We start from the raw sequence: 23568 nt of genomic DNA, 5'->3' as shown, positions 1-23568 counted from the left end.
AGGAGAGAGGGGGGAGGAGAGAGGGGGAGGAGAGAGGGGGAGGAGAGAGGGGAAGGAGAGAGGGGGAGGAGAGAGGGGGGGGAGGGGGAGGGAGGAGAGAGGGGGGGGGAGAAAGTTACTATTAGTTACTTTCCTGTAAACACTCGTTAGCGTGAATGCTGCTCTGACTTTATTAGCATTTATTATGATTATGGATGAATATGATTATTATCTATAACGATGGTTATTCATTATTATTTATTATGGTTGTTGTTGTTGTTCTTGTTGTTATTTATGAGAATTTTTGATGAGAATATTATTCATTCTATGTGATGATGGTAATTAATGTTCTCTCTGATTGTTGATGTCCAGTGATGTCCAGTGCTGTCCAGTGATGTCCAGTGATGTCCAGTGATGTCCAGTGATGTCCAGTGATGTGCAGTGATGTGCAGTGATGTCCAGTGATGTCCAGTGATGTCCAGTGATGTGCAGTAATGTGCAGTGATGTCCAGTGCTGTCCAGTGCTGTCCAGTGATGTGCAGTGATGTGCAGTGATGTCCAGTGATGTCCAGTGATGTCCAGTGATGTCCAGTGCTGTGCAGTGCTGTGCAGTGATGTCCAGTGATGTCCAGTGATGTCCAGTGATGTCCAGTGCTGTCCAGTGATGTGCAGTGATGTCCAGTGATGTCCAGTGCTGTCCAGTGATGTCCAGTGATGTCCAGTGATGTCCAGTGCTGTGCAGTGATGTCCAGTGATGTCCAGTGATGTCCAGTGATGTCCAGTGCTGTCCAGTGCTGTCCAGTGATGTGCAGTGATGTCCAGTGATGTCCAGTGCTGTCCAGTGCTGTCCAGTGATGTGCAGTAATGTGCAGTGCTGTCCAGTGATGTCCAGTGATGTCCAGTGATGTCCAGTGATGTCCAGTGCTGTGCAGTGCTGTCCAGTGATGTCCAGTGATGTCCAGTGATGTCCAGTGATGTCCAGTGCTGTGCAGTGATGTGCAGTGATGTCCAGTGCTGTGCAGTGATGTCCAGTGATGTCCAGTGATGTCCAGTGATGTCCAGTGATGTCCAGTGCTGTGCAGTGATGTCCAGTGATGTGCAGTAATGTGCAGTGATGTCCAGTGCTGTCCAGTGCTGTCCAGTGATGTGCAGTGATGTGCAGTGATGTCCAGTGATGTCCAGTGATGTCCAGTGATGTCCAGTGATGTCCAGTGATGTGCAGTGATGTCCAGTGATGTCCAGTGATGTCCAGTGATGTCCAGTGATGTCCAGTGCTGTGCTGTGCAGTGATGTCCAGTGATGTCCAGTGATGTCCAGTGATGTCCAGTGATGTCCAGTGCTGTCCAGTGATGTGCAGTGATGTCCAGTGATGTCCAGTGCTGTGCAGTGCTGTCCAGTGATGTGCAGTAATGTGCAGTAATGTGCAGTGCTGTCCAGTGATGTCCAGTGATGTCCAGTGATGTCCAGTGATGTCCAGTGCTGTGCAGTGCTGTCCAGTGATGTCCAGTGATGTCCAGTGATGTCCAGTGATGTGCAGTGATGTGCAGTGCTGTGCAGTGCTGTCCAGTGCTGTCCAGTGCTGTCCAGTGCTGTCCAGTGATGTGCAGTAATGTGCAGTGATGTCCAGTGATGTCCAGTGATGTCCAGTGCTGTGCAGTGCTGTCCAGTGCTGTCCAGTGCTGTCCAGTGCTGTCCAGTGATGTGCAGTGATGTGCAGTAATGTGCAGTGATGTCCAGTGATGTCCAGTGCTGTCCAGTGCTGTCCAGTGATGTCCAGTGATGTGCAGTGATGTGCAGTGATGTGCAGTGATGTCCAGTGATGTCCAGTGATGTCCAGTGATGTCCAGTGCTGTCCAGTGCTGTCCAGTGATGTGCAGTGATGTCCAGTGATGTCCAGTGATGTGCAGTGATGTGCAGTGATGTCCAGTGATGTCCAGTGATGTCCAGTGATGTCCAGTGATGTCCAGTGCTGTGCAGTGCTGTCCAGTGATGTCCAGTGATGTCCAGTGATGTCCAGTGCTGTCCAGTGATGTGCAGTGATGTCCAGTGATGTCCAGTGCTGTGCAGTGCTGTCCAGTGCTGTCCAGTGCTGTCCAGTGCTGTCCAGTGCTGTCCAGTGATGTCCAGTGATGTCCAGTGATGTCCAGTGATGTCCAGTGATGTGCAGTAATGTGCAGTGCAGCACTGACCTGAGCACTGCAGCTGTGACAGGATCTGAGCTCCTTCAAACTGGCGACTGACCATCTTCAGGTTTGGTTTGACGCAGCGGATGAAGCTCGAGCCCTGGAAACAAATCACATCATTTATGATCATTTTATCCACATTTTCAATCTGAAAAATGACTCGAGCGTTTGAGAAACTGACCGTCGAGCGCAGCTTCTCCAGCAGCAAGTTCAGCTGAGTCTGAGAAACACAGGACTAAATCAGAGACGCAGCGTAAATCTGTCGCCACGGAGACGTCAAGGACTAAAGCAGGACTAAAGCAGGTCTAAAGCAGGTCTAAAGCAGGTCTAAAGCAGGACTAAAGCAGGACTAAAGCAGGACTAAAGCAGGACTAAAGCAGGACTAAACCAGGACTAAAGCAGGACTAAACCAGGACTAAAGCAGGACTAAAGCAGGTCTAAAGCAGGACTAAAGCAGGACTAAACCAGGACTAAAGCAGGACTAAAGCAGGACTAAAGCAGGACTAAAGCAGGTCTAAAGCAGGACTAAAGCAGGACTAAAGCAGGACTAAAGCAGGACTAAAGCAGGACTAAAGCAGGACTAAAGCAGGACTAAAGCAGGACTAAAGCAGGAGTAAAGCAGGTCTAAAGCAGGACTAAAGCAGGACTAAAGCAGGACTAAAGCAGGTCTAAAGCAGGTCTAAAGCAGGACTAAAGCAGGACTAAAGCAGGTCTAAAGCAGGTCTAAAGCAGGACTAAAGCAGGACTAAACCAGGACTAAAGCAGGACTAAAGCAGGACTAAACCAGGACTAAAGCAGGACTAAAGCAGGACTAAAGCAGGACTAAAGCAGGAGTAAAGCAGGTCTAAAGCAGGACTAAAGCAGGACTAAAGCAGGACTAAAGCAGGTCTAAAGCAGGACTAAAGCAGGACTAAAGCAGGACTAAAGCAGGACTAAAGCAGGACTAAAGCAGGACTAAAGCAGGTCTAAAGCAGGACTAAAGCAGGTCTAAAGCAGGACTAAAGCAGGTCTAAAGCAGGACTAAAGCAGGACTAAAGCAGGACTAAAGCAGGACTAAAGCAGGACTAAAGCAGGACTAAAGCAGGTCTAAAGCAGGTCTAAAGCAGGTCTAAAGCAGGACTAAAGCAGGACTAAAGCAGGACTAAAGCAGGACTAAAGCAGGACTAAACCAGGACTAAAGCAGGACTAAAGCAGGACTAAACCAGGACTAAAGCAGGACTAAAGCAGGTCTAAAGCAGGACTAAAGCAGGACTAAACCAGGACTAAAGCAGGACTAAAGCAGGACTAAAGCAGGACTAAAGCAGGTCTAAAGCAGGACTAAAGCAGGACTAAAGCAGGACTAAAGCAGGACTAAAGCAGGACTAAAGCAGGACTAAAGCAGGTCTAAAGCAGGACTAAAGCAGGTCTAAAGCAGGTCTAAAGCAGGTCCAAAGCAGGACTAAAGCAGGACTAAAGCAGGTCTAAAGCAGGTCTAAAGCAGGACTAAAGCAGGACTAAAGCAGGAGTAAAGCAGGACTAAAGCAGGACTAAAGCAGGACTAAAGCAGGTCTAAAGCAGGACTAAAGCAGGACTAAAGCAGGACTAAAGCAGGACTAAAGCAGGACTAAAGCAGGACTAAAGCAGGACTAAAGCAGGTCTAAAGCAGGACTAAAGCAGGACTAAAGCAGGAGTAAAGCAGGACTAAAGCAGGTCTAAAGCAGGTCTAAAGCAGGTCTAAAGCAGGTCTAAAGCAGGACTAAAGCAGGACTAAAGCAGGACTAAAGCAGGTCTAAAGCAGGACTAAAGCAGGACTAAAGCAGGACTAAAGCAGGACTAAAGCAGGACTAAAGCAGGACTAAAGCAGGACTAAAGCAGGACTAAAGCAGGTCGGGTCATAAGTTCAGAACGACATGACTCTTTCTTACGCTGTGTCGAGCTCATTAGATTTGAAAAGTGTCACAAATACTTCAGGAAAAAGAGAAATAAATAAATAAAATCCGGCACTTAAATATATTCACAGATCCAGAGTCGAACCCACAACCTCATCACTGAGAAGATACCAGCAAGAGGCCTGACTCTGGCACCAGCAGGAGGCACTGTCCCCCTCTCTGTCTCGCTCTGTCCCCCTCTCTGTCCCTCTCTGTCTCGCTCTGTCGCTCTGTGTCTGATTCATGAATTTAAAATGTCGCTGTTGCTTCAGGATGAAACGTGAGCAGACTCTGAATCTGTTCAGTCTGAGATAAAGAGCTTCAGACACAGACCTGGTCTAGTCATGGTCTAGTCCTGGTCTAGTCCTGGTCTAGTCCTGGTTTAGTCCTGGTTTAGACCTGGTTTAGACCTGGTTTAGACCTGGTTTAGACCTGGTTTAGACCTGGTTTAGTCCTGGTTTAGACCTGGTTTAGACCTGGTTTAGTCCTGGATTAGACCTGCTTTAGACCTGGTTTAGACCTGGTTTAGACCTGGTTTAGACCTGGTTTAGACCTGGTTTAGACCTGGTTTAGACCTGGTTTAGTCCTGGTTTAGTCCTGGTTTAGACCTGGTTTAGTCCTGGTTTAGTCCTGGTTTAGTCCTGGTTTAGTCCTGGTTTAGACCTGGTTTAGACCTGGTTTAGACCTGGTTTAGACCTGGTTTGATCCTGTTGTAGTGTAATCCCTTGGTCTGATCTCGTAGGGCTGTGATTGGTCAGAATGAGCGTGTAATTGAGGCGACAGCTCGTTAATGAACTAATGACAAACTCAGAGGCGAAGGTCGTTCTGACACATCAGACGAGAGTTTAACACATTACACAGCTGCAAGAGAGAAGGCCACACGGCACGACCTTTGACCTACACACGGCACGACCTTTGACTTACACACGGCACGACCTTTGACCTACACACGGCACGACCTTTGACCTTCAAGACAAAGCTCAGAGGAGAGAGAACGCTACGACCTTTGACCTACAGTCCTCTAGGTGTAATACGGCTCAAGGACAGGAGGAGGCTCTAAGGACAGGAGGAGGCTCTAAGGACAGGAGGAGGCTCTAAGGACAGGAAGAGGCTCTAAGGACAGGAGGAGGCTCTAAGGACAGGAGGAGGCTCTAAGGACAGGAGGAGGCTCTAAGGACAGGAGGAGGCTCTAAGGACAGGAGGAGGCTCTAAGGACAGGGGGAGGCTCTAAGGACAGGAGGAGGCTCTAAGGACAGGAGGAGGCTCTAAGGACAGGAGGAGGCTGTAAGGACAGGAGGAGGTTCTAAGGACAGGAGGAGGCTCTAAGGACAGGGGGAGGCTCTAAGGACAGGAGGAGGCTCTAAGGACAGGAGGAGGCTCTAAGGACAGGAGGAGGCTCTAAGGACAGGAGGAGGCTCTAAGGACAGGAGGAGGCTCTAAGGACAGGCTGAGGCTCTAAGGACAGGGGGAGGCTCTAAGGACAGGAGGAGGCTCTAAGGACAGGCTGAGGCTCTAAGGACAGGGGGAGGCTCTAAGGACAGGAGGAGGCTCTAAGGACAGGAGGAGGCTCTAAGGACAGGAGGAGGCTGTAAGGACAGGAGGAGGTTCTAAGGACAGGAGGAGGTTCTAAGGACAGGAGGAGGCTCTAAGGACAGGAGGAGGCTCTAAGGACAGGAGGAGGCTCTAAGGACAGGAGGAGGCTGTAAGGACAGGAGGAGGCTCTAAGGACAGGAGGAGGCTCTAAGGACAGGAGGAGGCTCTAAGGACAGGAGGAGGCTCTAAGGACAGGAGGAGGTCTAAGGACAGGAGGAGGCTCTAAGGACAGGAGGAGGCTCTAAGGACAGGGGGAGGCTCTAAGGACAGGAGGAGGCTCTAAGGACAGGAGGAGGCTCTAAGGACAGGAGGAGGCTCTAAGGACAGGAGGAGGCTGTAAGGACAGGAGGAGGCTCTAAGGACAGGAGGAGGCTCTAAGGACAGGAGGAGGTTCTAAGGACAGGGGGAGGCTCTAAGGACAGGAGGAGGCTGTAAGGACAGGAGGAGGTTCTAAGGACAGGAGGAGGTTCTAAGGACAGGAGGAGGCTCTAAGGACAGGCTGAGGCTCTAAGGACAGGAGGAGGCTCTAAGGACAGGGGGAGGCTCTAAGGACAGGAGGAGGCTCTAAGGACAGGAGGAGGCTCTAAGGACAGGAGGAGGCTCTAAGGACAGGGGGAGGCTCTAAGGACAGGAGGAGGCTGTAAGGACAGGAGGAGGCTGTAAGGACAGGAGGAGGTTCTAAGGACAGGAGGAGGCTCTAAGGACAGGGGGAGGCTCTAAGGACAGGGGGAGGCTCTAAGGACAGGAGGAGGCTCTAAGGACAGGAGGAGGCTCTAAGGACAGGCTGAGGCTCTAAGGACAGGAGGAGGCTGTGAGGACAGGAGGAGGCTCTAAGGACAGGAGGAGGCTCTAAGGACAGGGGGAGGCTCTAAGGACAGGAGGAGGCTCTAAGGACAGGGGGAGGCTCTAAGGACAGGGGGAGGCTCTAAGGACAGGAGGAGGCTGTAAGGACAGGGGGAGGCTCTAAGGACAGGAGGAGGCTCTAAGGACAGGAGGAGGCTCTAAGGACAGGAGGAGGCTCTAAGGACAGGAGGAGGCTCTAAGGACAGGGGGAGGCTCTAAGGACAGGAGGAGGCTCTAAGGACAGGAGGAGGCTGTAAGGACAGGAGGAGGCTGTAAGGACAGGAGGAGGCTGTAAGGACAGGAGGAGGCTCTAAGGACAGGAGGAGGCTGTAAGGACAGGGGGAGGCTCTAAGGACAGGAGGAGGCTCTAAGGACAGGAGGAGGTTCTAAGGACAGGAGGAGGCTCTAAGGACAGGAGGAGGCTCTAAGGACAGGAGGAGGCTCTAAGGACAGGAGGAGGCTCTAAGGACAGGAGGAGGCTGTAAGGACAGGAGGAGGCTGTAAGGACAGGAGGAGGCTGTAAGGACAGGAGGAGGCTCTAAGGACAGGAGGAGGCTCTAAGGACAGGAGGAGGCTGTAAGGACAGGAGGAGGCTCTAAGGACAGGAGGAGGCTCTAAGGACAGGAGGAGGCTCTAAGGACAGGAGGAGGCTCTAAGGACAGGGGGAGGCTCTAAGGACAGGGGGAGGCTCTAAGGACAGGAGGAGGCTGTAAGGACAGGGGGAGGCTCTAAGGACAGGAGGAGGCTCTAAGGACAGGAGGAGGCTCTAAGGACAGGAGGAGGCTCTAAGGACAGGAGGAGGCTCTAAGGACAGGGGGAGGCTCTAAGGACAGGGGGAGGCTCTAAGGACAGGAGGAGGCTGTAAGGACAGGGGGAGGCTCTAAGGACAGGAGGAGGCTCTAAGGACAGGAGGAGGTTCTAAGGACAGGAGGAGGCTCTAAGGACAGGAGGAGGCTCTAAGGACAGGAGGAGGCTCTAAGGACAGGAGGAGGCTCTAAGGACAGGAGGAGGCTCTAAGGACAGGAGGAGGCTGTAAGGACAGGAGGAGGCTGTAAGGACAGGAGGAGGCTGTAAGGACAGGAGGAGGCTCTAAGGACAGGAGGAGGCTCTAAGGACAGGAGGAGGCTGTAAGGACAGGAGGAGGCTCTAAGGACAGGAGGAGGCTCTAAGGACAGGAGGAGGCTCTAAGGACAGGAGGAGGCTCTAAGGACAGGAGGAGGCTGTAAGGACAGGAGGAGGCTGTAAGGACAGGAGGAGGCTGTAAGGACAGGAGGAGGCTCTAAGGACAGGAGGAGGCTCTAAGGACAGGAGGAGGCTCTAAGGACAGGAGGAGGCTCTAAGGACAGGAGGAGGCTCTAAGGACAGGAGGAGGCTCTAAGGACAGGAGGAGGCTCTAAGGACAGGGGGCGCTCACTGTCGTCTTCGGGGAAACGGCAGTTGTGGTTTTGGACTGAATTGACCCTTTCAAATGCTCGTCGTTGGCATGACTGCGTCGTCGTGATTTAAAAGCCAACCGGGTGTTGCCGTAGTAACAGACAAGCGTTTGTGCAGAAGCTCCTGAGAATGTGCACTAACTCTAACCCCTGCCTGACCCCTGTGACCTCTGACCCCTGTGACCCCCTTGACCACTCCGTGACCCGTTTGACCCTTGTGACCTTTGACCCGTCCCTTACCTTAAACTTGTTTCCGACGCTGATGAAGCCGAGTTTTCCCGCCTTCTGTTTGGCGTCTTTGCTGTTGTTGTTGTTCTCAAACAGTTCTCTGATGAAAGGGTCTTTGGACTCGGAGACCAGCGCCTCCAGAGACATGTGCAGAGCGTCATTGTTCTTCTCCACGAAACGAGTCTGAAACGAGAACATAACGAGTCTGAAACGAGAACATAACGAGTCTGAAACGAGAACATAACGAGTCTTAAACGAGAACATAACGAGTCTGAAACGAGAACATAACGAGTCTGAAACGAGAACATAACGAGTCTGAAACGAGAACATAACGAGTCTGAAACGAGAAACACCCCCATCATGTGAAACACCCCCATCATGTGAAACACCCCCCATCATGTGAAACACCCCCATCATGTGAAACACCCCCATCATGTGAAACACCCCCCATCATGTGAAACACCCCCCCATCATGTGAAACACCCCCCCATCATGTGAAACACCCCCCCCATCATGTGAAACACCCCCATCATGTGAAACACCCCCATCATGTGAAACACCCCCATCATGTGAAACACCCCCCATCATGTGAAACACCCCCATCATGTGAAACACCCCCATCATGTGAAACACCCCCCATCATGTGAAACACCCCCCCATCATGTGAAACACCCCCCCATCATGTGAAACACCCCCCCCATCATGTGAAACACCCCCCATCATGTGAAACACCCCCATCATGTGAAACACCCCCATCATGTGAAACACCCCCCATCATGTGAAACACCCCCATCATGTGAAACACCCCCCCATCATGTGAAACACCCCCCCATCATGTGAAACACCCCCATCATGTGAAACACCCCCCATCATGTGAAACACCCCCATCATGTGAAACACCCCCATCATGTGAAACACCCCCCCCATCATGTGAAACACCCCCCCCATCATGTGAAACACCCCCCATCATGTGAAACACCCCCCCCATCATGTGAAACACCCCCCCATCATGTGAAACACCCCCCCATCATGTGAAACACCCCCCCCATCATGTGAAACACCCCCCCATCATGTGAAACACCCCCCCATCATGTGAAACACCCCCATCATGTGAAACACCCCCCATCATGTGAAACACCCCCCATCATGTGAAACACCCCCATCATGTGAAACACCCCCCATCATGTGAAACACCCCCATCATGTGAAACACCCCCATCATGTGAAACACCCCCCCATCATGTGAAACACCCCCCCATCATGTGAAACACCCCCATCATGTGAAACACCCCCCCCATCATGTGAAACACCCCCCATCATGTGAAACACCCCCCCCATCATGTGAAACACCCCCCCATCATGTGAAACACCCCCATCATGTGAAACACCCCATCATGTGAAACACCCCCATCATGTGAAACACCCCCCCCCATCATGTGAAACACCCCCATCATGTGAAACACCCCCCCCATCATGTGAAACACCCCCCATCATGTGAAACACCCCCATCATGTGAAACACCCCCCCATCATGTGAAACACCCCCCATCATGTGAAACACCCCCATCATGTGAAACACCCCCATCATGTGAAACACCCCCCATCATGTGAAACACCCCCCATCATGTGAAACACCCCCATCATGTGAAACACCCCCCATCATGTGAAACACCCCCATCATGTGAAACACCCCCCATCATGTGAAACACCCCCATCATGTGAAACACCCCCCATCATGTGAAACACCCCCATCATGTGAAACACCCCCATCATGTGAAACACCCCCCATCATGTGAAACACCCCCATCATGTGAAACACCCCCCATCATGTGAAACACCCCCCCCATCATGTGAAACACCCCCCCATCATGTGAAACACCCCCCATCATGTGAAACACCCCCATCATGTGAAACACCCCCATCATGTGAAACACCCCCATCATGTGAAACACCCCCCCATCATGTGAAACACCCCCCATCATGTGAAACACCCCCATCATGTGAAACACCCCCCATCATGTGAAACACCCCCATCATGTGAAACACCCCCATCATGTGAAACACCCCCATCATGTGAAACACCCCCCCATAATGTGAAACACCCCCCATCATGTGAAACACCCCCATCATGTGAAACACCCCCCATCATGTGAAACACCCCCATCATGTGAAACACCCCCATCATGTGAAACACCCCCCATCATGTGAAACACCCCCATCATGTGAAACACCCCCCATCATGTGAAACACCCCCATCATGTGAAACACCCCCCATCATGTGAAACACCCCCCATCATGTGAAACACCCCCCATCATGTGAAACACCCCCATCATGTGAAACACCCCCCCATCATGTGAAACACCCCCCCCCATCATGTGAAACACCCCCATCATGTGAAACACCCCCCATCATGTGAAACACCCCCATCATGTGAAACACCCCCCATCATGTGAAACACCCCCCATCATGTGAAACACCCCCATCATGTGAAACACCCCCCCATCATGTGAAACACCCCCCCCATCATGTGAAACACCCCCATCATGTGAAACACCCCCCATCATGTGAAACACCCCCATCATGTGAAACACCCCCCATCATGTGAAACACCCCCCATCATGTGAAACACCCCCATCATGTGAAACACCCCCATCATGTGAAACACCCCCCATCATGTGAAACACCCCCATCATGTGAAACACCCCCATCATGTGAAACACCCCCCATCATGTGAAACACCCCCATCATGTGAAACACCCCCCATCATGTGAAACACCCCCCATCATGTGAAACACCCCCCCATAATGTGAAACACCCCCCATCATGTGAAACACCCCCATCATGTGAAACACCCCCCCCATCATGTGAAACACCCCCCATCATGTGAAACACCCCCATCATGTGAAACACCCCCCCCATCATGTGAAACACCCCCCATCATGTGAAACACCCCCATCATGTGAAACGCGGCTAAAGGGGGCGTGGCTAAAGCTAGTGTGTTTGAGGGGCGTGGCTAAAGGGGGCGTGGCTAAAGCTAGTGTGTGAGGGGCGTGGCTAAAGGGGGCGTGGCTAAAGCTAGTGCGTGTGAGGGGCGTGGCTAAAGCTAGTGTGTGTGAGGGGCGTGGCTAAAGCTAGTGTGTGTGAGGGGCGTGGCTAAAGCTAGTGTGTGTGAGGGGCGTGGCTAAAGCTAGTGTGTGTGAGGGGCGTGGCTAAAGCTAGAGTGTGTGAGGGGCGTGGCTAAAGCTAGTGTGTGAGAGGGGCGTGGCTAAAGCTAGTGTGTGTGAGGGGCGTGGCTAAAGCTAGAGTGTGTGAGGGGCGTGGCTAAAGCTAGTGTGTGAGAGGGGCGTGGCTAAAGCTAGAGTGTGTGAGGGGCGTGGCTAAAGCTAGTGTGTGTGAGGGGCGTGGCTAAAGCTAGTGTGTGTGAGGGGCGTGGCTAAAGCTAGTGTGTGTGAGGGGCGTGGCTAAAGCTAGTGTGTGTGAGGGGCGTGGCTAAAGCTAGTGTGTGTGAGGGGCGTGGCTAAAGCTAGTGTGTGTGAGGGGCGTGGCGATTGAACCTCTCTTTATGTCATGCTAATGCTAATGCTAATGCTAACGTCAGACGCTGAGCCCTGGTTTACGTACGGTCTCGTAGCAAACTGCTCCAGCGAAGTGTCTCACAATAAAACCTTCATCGTCTCTCACGTTTCTGTGAACGGCCAATTTGGACTTTCTGGGAATCTGACAAAAACGAAAAAAGAAAGACCTTGTTTAGTCCTGGTTTAGTCCTGGTTTAGACCTGGTTTGGTCCTGGTTTGGTCCTGGTTTAGACCTGGTTTAGTCCTGGTTTAGTCCTGGTTTAGACCTGGTTTAGACCTGGTTTAGTCCTGGTTTAGTCCTGGTTTAGACCTGGTTTAGTCCTGGTTTAGTCCTGGTTTAGTCCTGGTTTAGACCTGCTTTAGTCCTGGTTTAGTCCTGGTTTAGTCCTGGTTTAGACCTGGTTTAGTCCTGGTTTAGACCTGGTTTAGTCCTGGTTTAGTCCTGGTTTAGTCCTGGTTTAGACCTGGTTTAGACCTGGTTTAGACCTGGTTTAGTCCTGGTTTAGACCTGGTTTAGTCCTGGTTTAGTCCTGGTTTAGACCTGGTTTAGACCTGGTTTAGACCTGGTTTAGACCTGGTTTAGACCTGGTTTAGACCTGGTTTAGACCTGGTTTAGTCCTGGTTTAGTCCTGGTTTAGACCTGGTTTAGACCTGGTTTAGTCCTGGTTTAGACCTGGTTTAGACCTGGTTTAGTCCTGGTTTAGTCCTGGTTTAGACCTGGTTTAGACCTGGTTTAGACCTGGTTTAGTCCTGGTTTAGACCTGGTTTAGTCCTGGTTTAGTCCTGGTTTAGACCTGGTTTAGTCCTGGTTTAGTCCTGGTTTAGACCTGGTTTAGACCTGGTTTAGACCTGGTTTAGTCCTGGTTTAGTCCTGGTTTAGTCCTGGTTTAGACCCGGTTTAGACCCGGTTTAGACCCGGTTTAGACCCGGTTTAGTCCCGGTTTAGACCCGGTTTAGTCCCGGTTTAGACCCGGTTTAGTCCCGGTTTAGTCCCGGTTTAGTCCCGGTTTAGACCCGGTTTAGACCCGGTTTAGTCCCGGTTTAGACCCGGTTTAGACCCGGTTTAGACCCGGTTTAGTCCCGGTTTAGTCCCGGTTTAGTCCCGGTTTAGTCCCGGTTTAGTCCCGGTTTAGACCCGGTTTAGACCCGGTTTAGACCCGGTTTGGTCCCGGTTTAGACCCGGTTTGGTCCCGGTTTGGTCCCGGTTTGGTCCCGGTTTGGTCCCGGTTTAGACCCGGTTTAGTCCCGGTTTAGACCCGGTTTAGACCCGGTTTAGTCCCGGTTTAGTCCCGGTTTAGACCCGGTTTGGTCCCGGTTTGGTCCCGGTTTGGTCCCGGTTTGGACCCGGTTTGGACCCGGTTTAGACCCGGTTTAGACCCGGTTTAGTCCCGGTTTAGACCCGGTTTAGACCTGGTTTAGTCCTGGTTTAGTCCTGGTTTAGACCTGGTTTAGTCCTGGTTTAGACCTGGTTTAGACCCGGTTTAGTCCTGGTTTAGACCTGGTTTAGACCTGGTTTAGTCCTGGTTTAGTCCTGGTTTAGACCTGGTTTAGTCCTGGTTTAGTCCTGGTTTAGACCTGGTTTAGTCCTGGTTTAGACCTGGTTTAGTCCTGGTTTAGTCCTGGTTTAGTCCCGGTTTAGACCCGGTTTAGTCCCGGTTTAGACCCGGTTTAGACCCGGTTTAGTCCCGGTTTAGACCCGGTTTAGACCCGGTTTAGTCCCGGTTTAGACCCGGTTTAGACCCGGTTTAGTCCCGGTTTAGACCCGGTTTAGTCCCGGTTTAGACCCGGTTTGGACCCGGTTTGGACCCGGTTTGGACCCGGTTTAGTCCTGGTTTAGACCTGGTTTAGACCTGGTTTAGTCCTGGTTTAGACCTGGTTTAGTCCTGGTTTAGTCCTGGTTTAGACCTGGTTTAGTCCTGGTTTAGTCCTGGTTTAGACCTGGTTTAGACCTGGTTTAGTCCTGGTTTAGTCCTGGTTTAGTCCCGGTTTAGACCCGGTTTAGTCCCGGTTTAGACCCGGTTTAGACCCGGTTTAGTCCCGGTTTAGACCCGGTTTAGACCCGGTTTAGTCCCGGTTTAGACCCGGTTTAGACCCGGTTTAGTCCCGGTTTAGACCCGGTTTAGTCCCGGTTTAGTCCCGGTTTAGTCCCGGTTTGGACCCGGTTTGGTCCCGGTTTGGACCCGGTTTGGTCCCGGTTTGGTCCCGGTTTGGACCCGGTTTAGACCCGGTTTAGTCCTGGTTTAGACCTGGTTTAGACCTGGTTTAGTCCTGGTTTAGACCTGGTTTAGACCTGGTTTAGACCTGGTTTAGACCTGGTTTAGTCCTGGTTTAGACCCGGTTTAGTCCTGGTTTAGACCTGGTTTAGACCTGGTTTAGTCCCGGTTTAGTCCTGGTTTAGACCCGGTTTAGTCCCGGTTTAGACCCGGTTTAGACCCGGTTTAGACCCGGTTTAGTCCCGGTTTAGACCCGGTTTAGACCCGGTTTGGTCCCGGTTTGGTCCCGGTTTAGACCCGGCCCGGTTTGGTCCCGGTTTGGTCCCGGTTTGGTCCCGGTTTAGACCCGGTTTAGTCCCGGTTTAGACCCGGTTTAGACCCGGTTTAGTCCCGGTTTGGACCCGGTTTGGTCCCGGTTTGGTCCCGGTTTGGACCCGGTTTGGACCCGGTTTGGACCCGGTTTAGACCCGGTTTAGTCCTGGTTTAGACCTGGTTTAGACCTGGTTTAGTCCTGGTTTAGTCCTGGTTTAGACCTGGTTTAGTCCTGGTTTAGACCTGGTTTAGTCCTGGTTTAGTCCTGGTTTAGACCTGGTTTAGTCCTGGTTTAGTCCTGGTTTAGACCTGGTTTAGTCCTTGTTTAGACCTGGTTTAGTCCTGGTTTAGTCCTGGTTTAGTCCCGGTTTAGACCCGGTTTAGTCCCGGTTTAGACCCGGTTTAGACCCGGTTTAGACCCGGTTTAGACCCGGTTTAGTCCCGGTTTAGACCCGGTTTAGACCCGGTTTAGTCCCGGTTTAGACCCGGTTTAGTCCCGGTTTAGTCCCGGTTTAGTCCCGGTTTAGACCCGGTTTGGACCCGGTTTAGTCCTGGTTTGGACCCGGTTTAGTCCCGGTTTGGTCCCGGTTTGGACCCGGTTTAGACCCGGTTTAGTCCCGGTTTAGACCTGGTTTAGTCCTGGTTTAGTCCTGGTTTAGACCTGGTTTAGACCTGGTTTAGACCTGGTTTAGTCCTGGTTTAGACCCGGTTTAGTCCTGGTTTAGACCTGGTTTAGACCTGGTTTAGTCCTGGTTTAGTCCTGGTTTAGACCTGGTTTAGACCTGGTTTAGACCTGGTTTAGACCTGGTTTAGTCCTGGTTTAGTCCTGGTTTAGACCTGGTTTAGACCTGGTTTAGACCTGGTTTAGACCTGGTTTAGTCCTGGTTTAGTCCTGGTTTAGACCTGGTTTAGACCTGGTTTAGACCTGGTTTAGTCCTGGTTTAGTCCTGGTTTAGTCCTGGTTTAGACCTGGTTTAGACCTGGTTTAGACCTGGTTTAGACCTGGTTTAGACCTGGTTTAGTCCTGGTTTAGTCCTGGTTTAGACCTGGTTTAGTCCTGGTTTAGACCTGGTTTAGACCCGGTTTAGTCCCGGTTTAGACCCGGTTTAGACCCGGTTTAGTCCCGGTTTAGACCCGGTTTAGACCCGGTTTAGTCCCGGTTTAGTCCCGGTTTAGACCCGGTTTGGACCCGGTTTAGTCCCGGTTTGGTCCCGGTTTGGACCCGGTTTAGACCCGGTTTAGTCCTGGTTTAGACCTGGTTTAGACCTGGTTCTTACGGTCAGTCTGAAGTGGTCCTTGTGCTTGCTGTGGACTGCGTGGGTGAAGTGTTGGTCAGATGGTTGAGGAAGTCGGTTTTCTTCGTCCAGAATGTCCAGAATCCCGACCAGTTTGGCCTCGACCAGATCTGAAAGAGCAGGTGAGGTCAGAGATGGAGTGTGAGGTCAGATGTGAGGTCAGAGATGGAGTGTGAGGTCAGATGTGAGGTCAGAGATGGAGTGTGAGGTCAGATGTGAGGTCAGAGATGGAGTGTGAGGTCAGATGTGAGGTCAGAGATGGAGTGTGAGGTCAGATGTGAGGTCAGAGTTTCTCACCGATACAGTCTTGATTATCCACGTAGTGAACCTCGTTAACCCCGAGCCCCTCCCTCTGGTACAACTCCTGCTCCTGAAACGCACAAATCACGTGACGTCACGTGGCGGGTCTTGGGGGGGTCGTGGCGGGTCGTGGCGGGTCTTGGGGGGGTCGTGGCGGGTCGTGGCGGGTCGTGGCGGGTCTTGGGGGGGGTCGTGGCGGGTCGTGGCGGGTCTTGGGGGGGTCGTGGCGGGTCGTGGCGGGTCTTGGGGGGGTCGTGGCGGGTCGTGGCGGGTCTTGGGGGGGTCGTGGCGGGTCGTGGCGGGTCTTGGGGGGGTCGTGGCGGGTCTTGGGGGGGTCGTGGCGGGTCTTGGGGGGGTCGTGGCGGGTCGTGGCGGGTCTTGGGGGGTCGTGGCGGGTCTTGGGGGGGTCGTGGCGGGTCTTGGGCGGGTCGTGGCGGGTCTTGGGGGGGTCGTGGCGGGTCTTGGGGGGGTCGTGGCGGGTCGTGGCGGGTCTTGGGGGGGTCGTGGCGGGTCTTGGGGGGGTCGTGGCGGGTCGTGGCGGGTCTTGGGGGGGTCGTGGCGGGTCTTGGGGGGGTCGTGGCGGGTCTTGGGGGGGTCGTGGCAGGTCGTGGCGGGTCTTGGCGGGTCGTGGCGGGTCTTGGGGGGGTCGTGGCGGGTCTTGGGGGGGTCGTGGCGGGTCTTGGGGGGGTCGTGGCGGGTCGTGGCGGGTCTTGGGGGGGTCGTGGCGGGTCGTGGCGGGTCTTGGGGGGGTCGTGGCGGGTCGTGGCGGGTCTTGGGGGGGTCGTGGCGGGTCGTGGCGGGTCTTGGGGGGGTCGTGGTGGGTCTTGGGGGGGTCGTGGCGGGTCGTGGCGGGTCTTGGGCGGGTCGTGGCGGGTCTTGGGGGGTCGTGGCGGGTCTTGGGGGGGTCGTGGCGGGTCTTGGGGGGGTCGTGGCGGGTCTTGGGGGGGTCGTGGCGGGTCGTGGCGGGTCGTGGCGGGTCTTGGGGGGGTCGTGGCGGGTCGTGGCGGGTCTTGGGGGGGTCGTGGCGGGTCGTGGCGGGTCTTGGGGGGGTCGTGGCGGGTCTTGGGGGGGTCGTGGCGGGTCTTGGGGGGGTCGTGGCGGGTCTTGGGGGGGTCGTGGCGGGTCGTGGCGGGTCTTGGGCGGGTCGTGGCGGGTCTTGGGGGGGTCGTGGCGGGTCGTGGCGGGTCTTGGGGGGGTCGTGGCGGGTCGTGGCGGGTCTTGGGGGTGTCGTGGCGGGTCGTGGCGGGTCTTGGGGGGGTCGTGGCGGGTCGTGGCGGGTCTTGGGGGGGTCGTGGCGGGTCTTGGGGGGGTTGTGGCGGGTCGTGGCGGGTCTTGGGGGGGTCGTGGCGGGTCGTGGCGGGTCTTGGGGGGGTCGTGGCGGGTCGTGGCGGGTCTTGGGGGGGGTCGTGGCGGGTCGTGGCGGGTCTTGGGGGGGTCGTGGCGGGTCTTGGGGGGGTCGTGGCGGGTCGTGGCGGGTCTTGGGGGGGTCGTGGCGGGTCGTGGCGGGTCGTGGCGGGTCGTGGCGGGTCGTGGCGGGTCTTGGGGGGGTCGTGGCGGGTCGTGGCGGGTCGTGGCGGGTCTTGGGGGGGTCGTGGCGGGTCGTGGCGGGTCTTGGGGGGGTCGTGGCGGGTCATGGCGGGTCTTGGGGGGGTCGTGGCGGGTCTTGGGGGGGTCGTGGCGGGTCTTGGGGGGGTCGTGGCGGGTCGTGGCGGGTCTTGGGGGGGTCGTGGCGGGTCTTGGGGGGGTCGTGGCGGGTCGTGGCGGGTCTTGGGGGGGTCGTGGCGGGTCTTGGGGGGGTCGTGGCGGGTCTTGGGGGGGTCGTGGCGGGTCTTGGGGGGGTCGTGGCGGGTCTTGGGGGGGTCGTGGCGGGTCTTGGGGGGGTCGTGGCGGGTCGTGGCGGGTCTTGGGGGGGTCGTGGCGGGTCGTGGCGGGTCTTGGGGGGGTCGTGGCGGGTCTTGAGGGGGTCGTGGCGGGTCTTGGGCGGGTCGTGGCGGGTCTTGGGGGGGTCGTGGCGGGTCGTGGTGGGTCGTGGCGGGTCTTGGGGGGGTCGTGGCGGGTCTTGGGGGGGTCGTGGCGGGTCGTGGCGGGTCGTGGCGGGTCTTGGGGGGGTCGTGGCGGGTCTTGGGCGGGTCGTGGCGGGTCTTGGGGGGGTCGTGGCGGGTCGTGGCGGGTCTTGGGGGGGTCGTGGCGGGTCTTGGGGGGGTCGTGGCGGGTCGTGGCGGGTCTTGGGGGGGTCGTGGCGGGTCTTGGGGGGGTCGTGGCGGGTCGTGGCGGGTCTTGGGGGGGTCGTGGCGGGTCGTGGCGGGTCTTGGGGGGGTCGTGGCGGGTCTTGAGGGGGTCGTGGCGGGTCGTGGCGGGTCTTGGGCGGGTCGTGGCGGGTCTTGGGGGGGTCGTGGCGGGTCTTGGGGGGGTCGTGGCGGGTCGTGGTGGGTCGTGGCGGGTCTTGGGGGGGTCGTGGCGGGTCGTGGCGGGTCTTGGGGGGGTCGTGGCGGGTCGTGGCGGGTCTTGGCGGGGTCGTGGCGGGTCGTGGCGGGTCTTGGGGGGGTCGTGGCGGGTCTTGGGGGGGTCGTGGCGGGTCGTGGCGGGTCTTGGGGGGGTCGTGGCGGGTCGTGGCGGGTCTTGGGGGGGTCGTGGCGGGTCTTGAGGGGGTCGTGGCGGGTCTTGGGCGGGTCGTGGCGGGTCTTGGGGGGGTCGTGGCGGGTCGTGGCGGGTCGTGGCGGGTCTTGGGGGGGTCGTGGCGGGTCGTGGCGGGTCTTGGGGGGGTCGTGGCGGGTCGTGGCGGGTCGTGGCGGGTCTTGGGGGGGGTCGTGGCGGGTCTTGGGGGGGTCGTGGCGGGTCTTGGGGGGGTCGTGGCGGGTCGTGGCGGGTCTTGGGGGGGTCGTGGCGGGTCGTGGCGGGTCTTGGGGGGGTCGTGGCGGGTCTTGGGGGGGTCGTGGCGGGTCTTGGGGGGGTCGTGGCGGGTCTTGGGGGGGTCGTGGCGGGTCTTGGGGGGGTCGTGGCGGGTCGTGGCGGGTCTTGGGGGGGTCGTGGCGGGTCTTGGGGGGGTCGTGGCGGGTCTTGGGGGGGTCGTGGCGGGTCTTGGGGGGGTCGTGGCGGGTCTTGGGGGGGTCGTGGCGGGTCGTGGCGGGTCTTGGGGGGGTCGTGGCGGGTCTTGGGGGGGTCGTGGCGGGTCGTGGCGGGTCTTGGGGGGGTCGTGGAGGGTCTTGGGGGGGTCGTGGCGGGTCGTGGCGGGTCTTGGGGGGGTCGTGGCGGGTCGTGGCGGGTCTTGGGGGGGTCGTGGCGGGTCTTGGGGGGGTCGTGGCGGGTCGTGGTGGGTCGTGGCGGGTCTTGGGGGGGTCGTGGCGGGTCGTGGCGGGTCTTGGGCGGGTCGTGGCGGGTCTTGGGGGGGTCGTGGCGGGTCGTGGTGGGTCGTGGCGGGTCTTGGGGGGGTCGTGGCGGGTCGTGGCGGGTCTTGGGGGGGTCGTGGCGGGTCTTGGGGGGGTCGTGGCGGGTCTTGGGGGGGTCGTGGCGGGTCTTGGGGGGGTCGTGGCGGGTCTTGGGGGGGTCGTGGCGGGTCTTGGGGGGGTCGTGGCGGGTCTTGGGGGGGTCGTGGTGGGTCGTGGCGGGTCTTGGGGGGGTCGTGGCGGGTCTTGGGGGGGTCGTGGCGGGTCTTGGGGGGGTCGTGGCGGGTCTTGGGGGGGTCGTGGCGGGTCGTGGCGGGTCTTGGGGGGGTCGTGGCGGGTCTTGGGGGGGTCGTGGCGGGTCTTGGGGGGGTCGTGGCGGGTCTTGGGGGGCTGTTTTTGTCTCACCTCTTTCAGGATTCTCTCGTTGAAAAACTGTTGCAGTTTCTCGTTGCAGTAGTTGATGCAGAACTGTTCAAAACTGTTGTGCTCAAAGTATTCTGGGAAAACACAAGTTGTTCATTTAGTCAACCCGACCCGCCCCGCTCGCCCCGCCCCGCGTGCGCTCGCCCCGCCCCGCGTGCGCTCGCCCCGCCCCGCGTGCGCTCGGCCCGCCCCGCGTGTGCCCGACCCGCCCCGCGTGTGCCCCGACCCGCCCCGCCTGTGCCCCGACCCGCCCCGCCTGTGCCCCGACCCGCCCCGCCTGTGCCCCGCCCCGCCCCGCCTGTGCCCCGCCCCGCCCCGCCTGTGCCCGCCCCGCCCCGCCTGTGCCCGCCCCGCCTGTGCTCGCCCCGCCCCGCCCGTGCCCGCCCCGCCCGTGCTCGCCCCGCCCCGCCTGTGCCCGCCCCGCCCCGCCTGTGCTCGCCCCGCCCCGCCTGTGCCCGCCCGTGCCCGCCCCGCCCCGCCTGTGCTCGCCCCGCCCGTGCCCGCCCCGCCCCGCCTGTGCTCGCCCCGCCCGTGCCCGCCCCGCCCCGCCTGTGCTCGCCCCGCCCCGCGTGTCATGCTTGTGCTTGTATAAGTGGTGTTGCGGTTGTGGCTGTGACTGACCGAAGCCGGCGATGTCCAGAACTCCAATGAAGTTGGACGAGGCCTTGAAGGGGAAGCACTGGTTCACTCTGGTCACCACGTGGTCAAAGAGGCGACTGTACACGGCTTTGGCCAGAGCGTCTCGAGCGTTATTGGCCTGCTCCACCTTCAGAGGAACTCTACAGGAACCAAAAGAACCTGGTTATTTAGGACTCTACAGGAACCAAAAGAACCTGTGCGTCTCATGAGTGTGAGAAGTGTGCGTCTCATGAGTGTGAGAAGTGTGCGTCTCATGAGTGTGAGAAGTGTGCGTCTCATGAGTGTGAGAAGTGTGCGTCTCATGAGTGTGAGAAGTGTGCGTCTCATGAGTGAGAAGTGTGCGTCTCATGAGAGTGAGAAGTGTGCGTCTCATGAGAGTGAGAAGTGTGCGTCTCATGAGAGTGAGAAGTGTGCGTCTCATGAGAGTGAGAAGTGTGCGTCTCATGAGTGTGAGAAGTGTGCGTCTCATGAGTGTGAGAAGTGTGCGTCTCATGAGAGTGAGAAGTGTGCGTCTCATGAGTGTGAGAAGTGTGCGTCTCATGAGAGTGAGAAGTGTGCGTCTCATGAGAGTGAGAAGTGTGCGTCTCATGAGAGTGAGAAGTGTGCGTCTCATGAGAGTGAGAAGTGTGCGTCTCATGAGTGTGAGAAGTGTGCGTCTCATGAGTGTGAGAAGTGTGCGTCTCATGAGTGTGAGAAGTGTGCGTCTCATGAGTGTGAGAAGTGTGCGTCTCATGAGAGTGAGAAGTGTGCGTCTCATGAGTGTGAGAAGTGTGCGTCTCATGAGAGTGAGAAGTGTGCGTCTCATGAGAGTGAGAAGTGTGCGTCTCATGAGTGTGAGAAGTGTGCGTCTCATGAGTGTGAGAAGTGTGCGTCTCATGAGAGTGAGAAGTGTGCGTCTCATGAGTGTGAGAAGTGTGCGTCTCATGAGAGTGAAAAGTGTGCGTCTCATGAGTGTGAGAAGTGTGCGTCTCATGAGAGTGAGAAGTGTGCGTCTCATGAGTGAGAAGTGTGCGTCTCATGAGAGTGAGAAGTGTGCGTCTCATGAGTGTGAGAAGTGTGCGTCTCATGAGAGTGAAAAGTGTGCGTCTCATGAGTGTGAGAAGTGTGCGTCTCATGAGAGTGAGAAGTGTGCGTCTCATGAGTGAGAAGTGTGCGTCTCATGAGAGTGAGAAGTGTGCGTCTCATGAGTGTGAGAAGTGTGCGTCTCATGAGTGTGAGAAGTGTGCGTCTCATGAGAGTGAGAAGTGTGCGTCTCATGAGAGTGAGAAGTGTGCGTCTCATGAGAGTGAAAAGTGTGCGTCTCATGAGTGTGAGAAGTGTGCGTCTCATGAGAGTGAAAAGTGTGCGTCTCATGAGTGTGAGAAGTGTGCGTCTCATGAGAGTGAGAAGTGTGCGTCTCATGAGTGAGAAGTGTGCGTCTCATGAGAGTGAGAAGTGTGCGTCTCATGAGTGTGAGAAGTGTGCGTCTCATGAGTGTGAGAAGTGTGCGTCTCATGAGAGTGAAAAGTGTGCGTCTCATGAGAGTGAAAAGTGTGCGTCTCATGAGTGTGAGAAGTGTGCGTCTCATGAGAGTGAGAAGTGTGCGTCTCATGAGTGAGAAGTGTGCGTCTCATGAGTGTGAGAAGTGTGCGTCTCATGAGAGTGAGAAGTGTGCGTCTCATGAGAGTGAGAAGTGTGCGTCTCATGAGAGTGAAAAGTGTGCGTCTCATGAGTGAGAAGTGTGCGTCTCATGAGAGTGAGAAGTGTGCGTCTCATGAGAGTGAGAAGTGTGCGTCTCATGAGTGAGAAGTGTGCGTCTCATGAGTGAGAAGTGTGCGTCTCATGAGTGTGAGAAGTGTGCGTCTCATGAGTGAGAAGTGTGCGTCTCATGAGTGAGAAGTGTGCGTCTCATGAGAGTGAGAAGTGTGCGTCTCATGAGTGTGAGAAGTGTTCGTCTCATGAGAGTGAGAAGTGTGCGTCTCATGAGTGAGAAGTGTGCGTCTCATGAGTGTGAGAAGTGTGCGTCTCATGAGAGTGAGAAGTGTGCGTCTCATGAGAGTGAGAAGTGTGCGTCTCATGAGAGTGAGAAGTGTGCGTCTCATGAGAGTGAGAAGTGTGCGTCTCATGAGTGTGAGAAGTGTGCGTCTCATGAGTGTGAGAAGTGTGCGTCTCATGAGAGTGAGAAGTGTGCGTCTCATGAGTGTGAGAAGTGTGCGTCTCATGAGAGTGAGAAGTGTGCGTCTCATGAGTGTGAGAAGTGTGCGTCTCATGAGTGTGAGAAGTGTGCGTCTCATGAGAGTGAGAAGTGTGCGTCTCATGAGTGTGAGAAGTGTGCGTCTCATGAGAGTGAGAAGTGTGCGTCTCATGAGTGTGAGAAGTGTGCGTCTCATGAGTGTGAGAAGTGTGCGTCTCATGAGTGTGAGAAGTGTGCGTCTCATGAGAGTGAGAAGTGTGCGTCTCATGAGTGTGAGAAGTGTGCGTCTCATGAGAGTGAGAAGTGTGCGTCTCATGAGAGTGAGAAGTGTGCGTCTCATGAGTGTGAGAAGTGTGCGTCTCATGAGTGTGAGAAGTGTGCGTCTCATGAGAGTGAGAAGTGTGCGTCTCATGAGAGTGAGAAGTGTGCGTCTCATGAGAGTGAAAAGTGTGCGTCTCATGAGTGTGAGAAGTGTGCGTCTCATGAGAGTGAAAAGTGTGCGTCTCATGAGTGTGAGAAGTGTGCGTCTCATGAGAGTGAGAAGTGTGCGTCTCATGAGTGAGAAGTGTGCGTCTCATGAGAGTGAGAAGTGTGCGTCTCATGAGTGTGAGAAGTGTGCGTCTCATGAGTGTGAGAAGTGTGCGTCTCATGAGAGTGAGAAGTGTGCGTCTCATGAGAGTGAGAAGTGTGCGTCTCATGAGAGTGAAAAGTGTGCGTCTCATGAGTGTGAGAAGTGTGCGTCTCATGAGAGTGAAAAGTGTGCGTCTCATGAGTGTGAGAAGTGTGCGTCTCATGAGAGTGAGAAGTGTGCGTCTCATGAGTGAGAAGTGTGCGTCTCATGAGAGTGAGAAGTGTGCGTCTCATGAGTGTGAGAAGTGTGCGTCTCATGAGTGTGAGAAGTGTGCGTCTCATGAGAGTGAAAAGTGTGCGTCTCATGAGAGTGAAAAGTGTGCGTCTCATGAGTGTGAGAAGTGTGCGTCTCATGAGAGTGAGAAGTGTGCGTCTCATGAGTGAGAAGTGTGCGTCTCATGAGTGTGAGAAGTGTGCGTCTCATGAGAGTGAGAAGTGTGCGTCTCATGAGAGTGAGAAG

At 56.0% G+C, this 23568-nt stretch overlaps 1 protein-coding gene across 3 annotated transcripts in view; it reads right to left on the bottom strand.

The window, feature by feature from the left end:
- LOC140348225 (unconventional myosin-VI-like) overlaps positions 1–23568 on the bottom strand; it is a 147832-nt gene that overhangs the window by 86964 nt on the left and 37300 nt on the right. For all 3 annotated transcript variants that reach the window (XM_072434289.1, XM_072434290.1, XM_072434291.1), the window contains exons 12-19: positions 20288–20445; positions 19649–19740; positions 15858–15930; positions 15543–15670; positions 11787–11882; positions 8179–8349; positions 2344–2382; positions 2169–2262 (exon numbers count right to left, since the gene is read on the bottom strand). In XM_072434289.1, the coding sequence (XP_072290390.1) occupies positions 2169–2262; positions 2344–2382; positions 8179–8349; positions 11787–11882; positions 15543–15670; positions 15858–15930; positions 19649–19740; positions 20288–20445 (851 nt within the window). The remainder of the gene's footprint in view (positions 1–2168; positions 2263–2343; positions 2383–8178; positions 8350–11786; positions 11883–15542; positions 15671–15857; positions 15931–19648; positions 19741–20287; positions 20446–23568) is intronic.

This window comes from Eucyclogobius newberryi, unplaced genomic scaffold (genome assembly GCF_026437365.1).
Source record: "Eucyclogobius newberryi isolate DKJ021-1_F unplaced genomic scaffold, fEucNew1.0.hap1 SCAF_63, whole genome shotgun sequence".
Classification (NCBI taxonomy): domain Eukaryota; kingdom Metazoa; phylum Chordata; class Actinopteri; order Gobiiformes; family Gobiidae; genus Eucyclogobius; species Eucyclogobius newberryi.
Note: the sequence above shows the minus strand (reverse complement) of the source record. Positions and strands in the feature narration are given on the sequence as shown.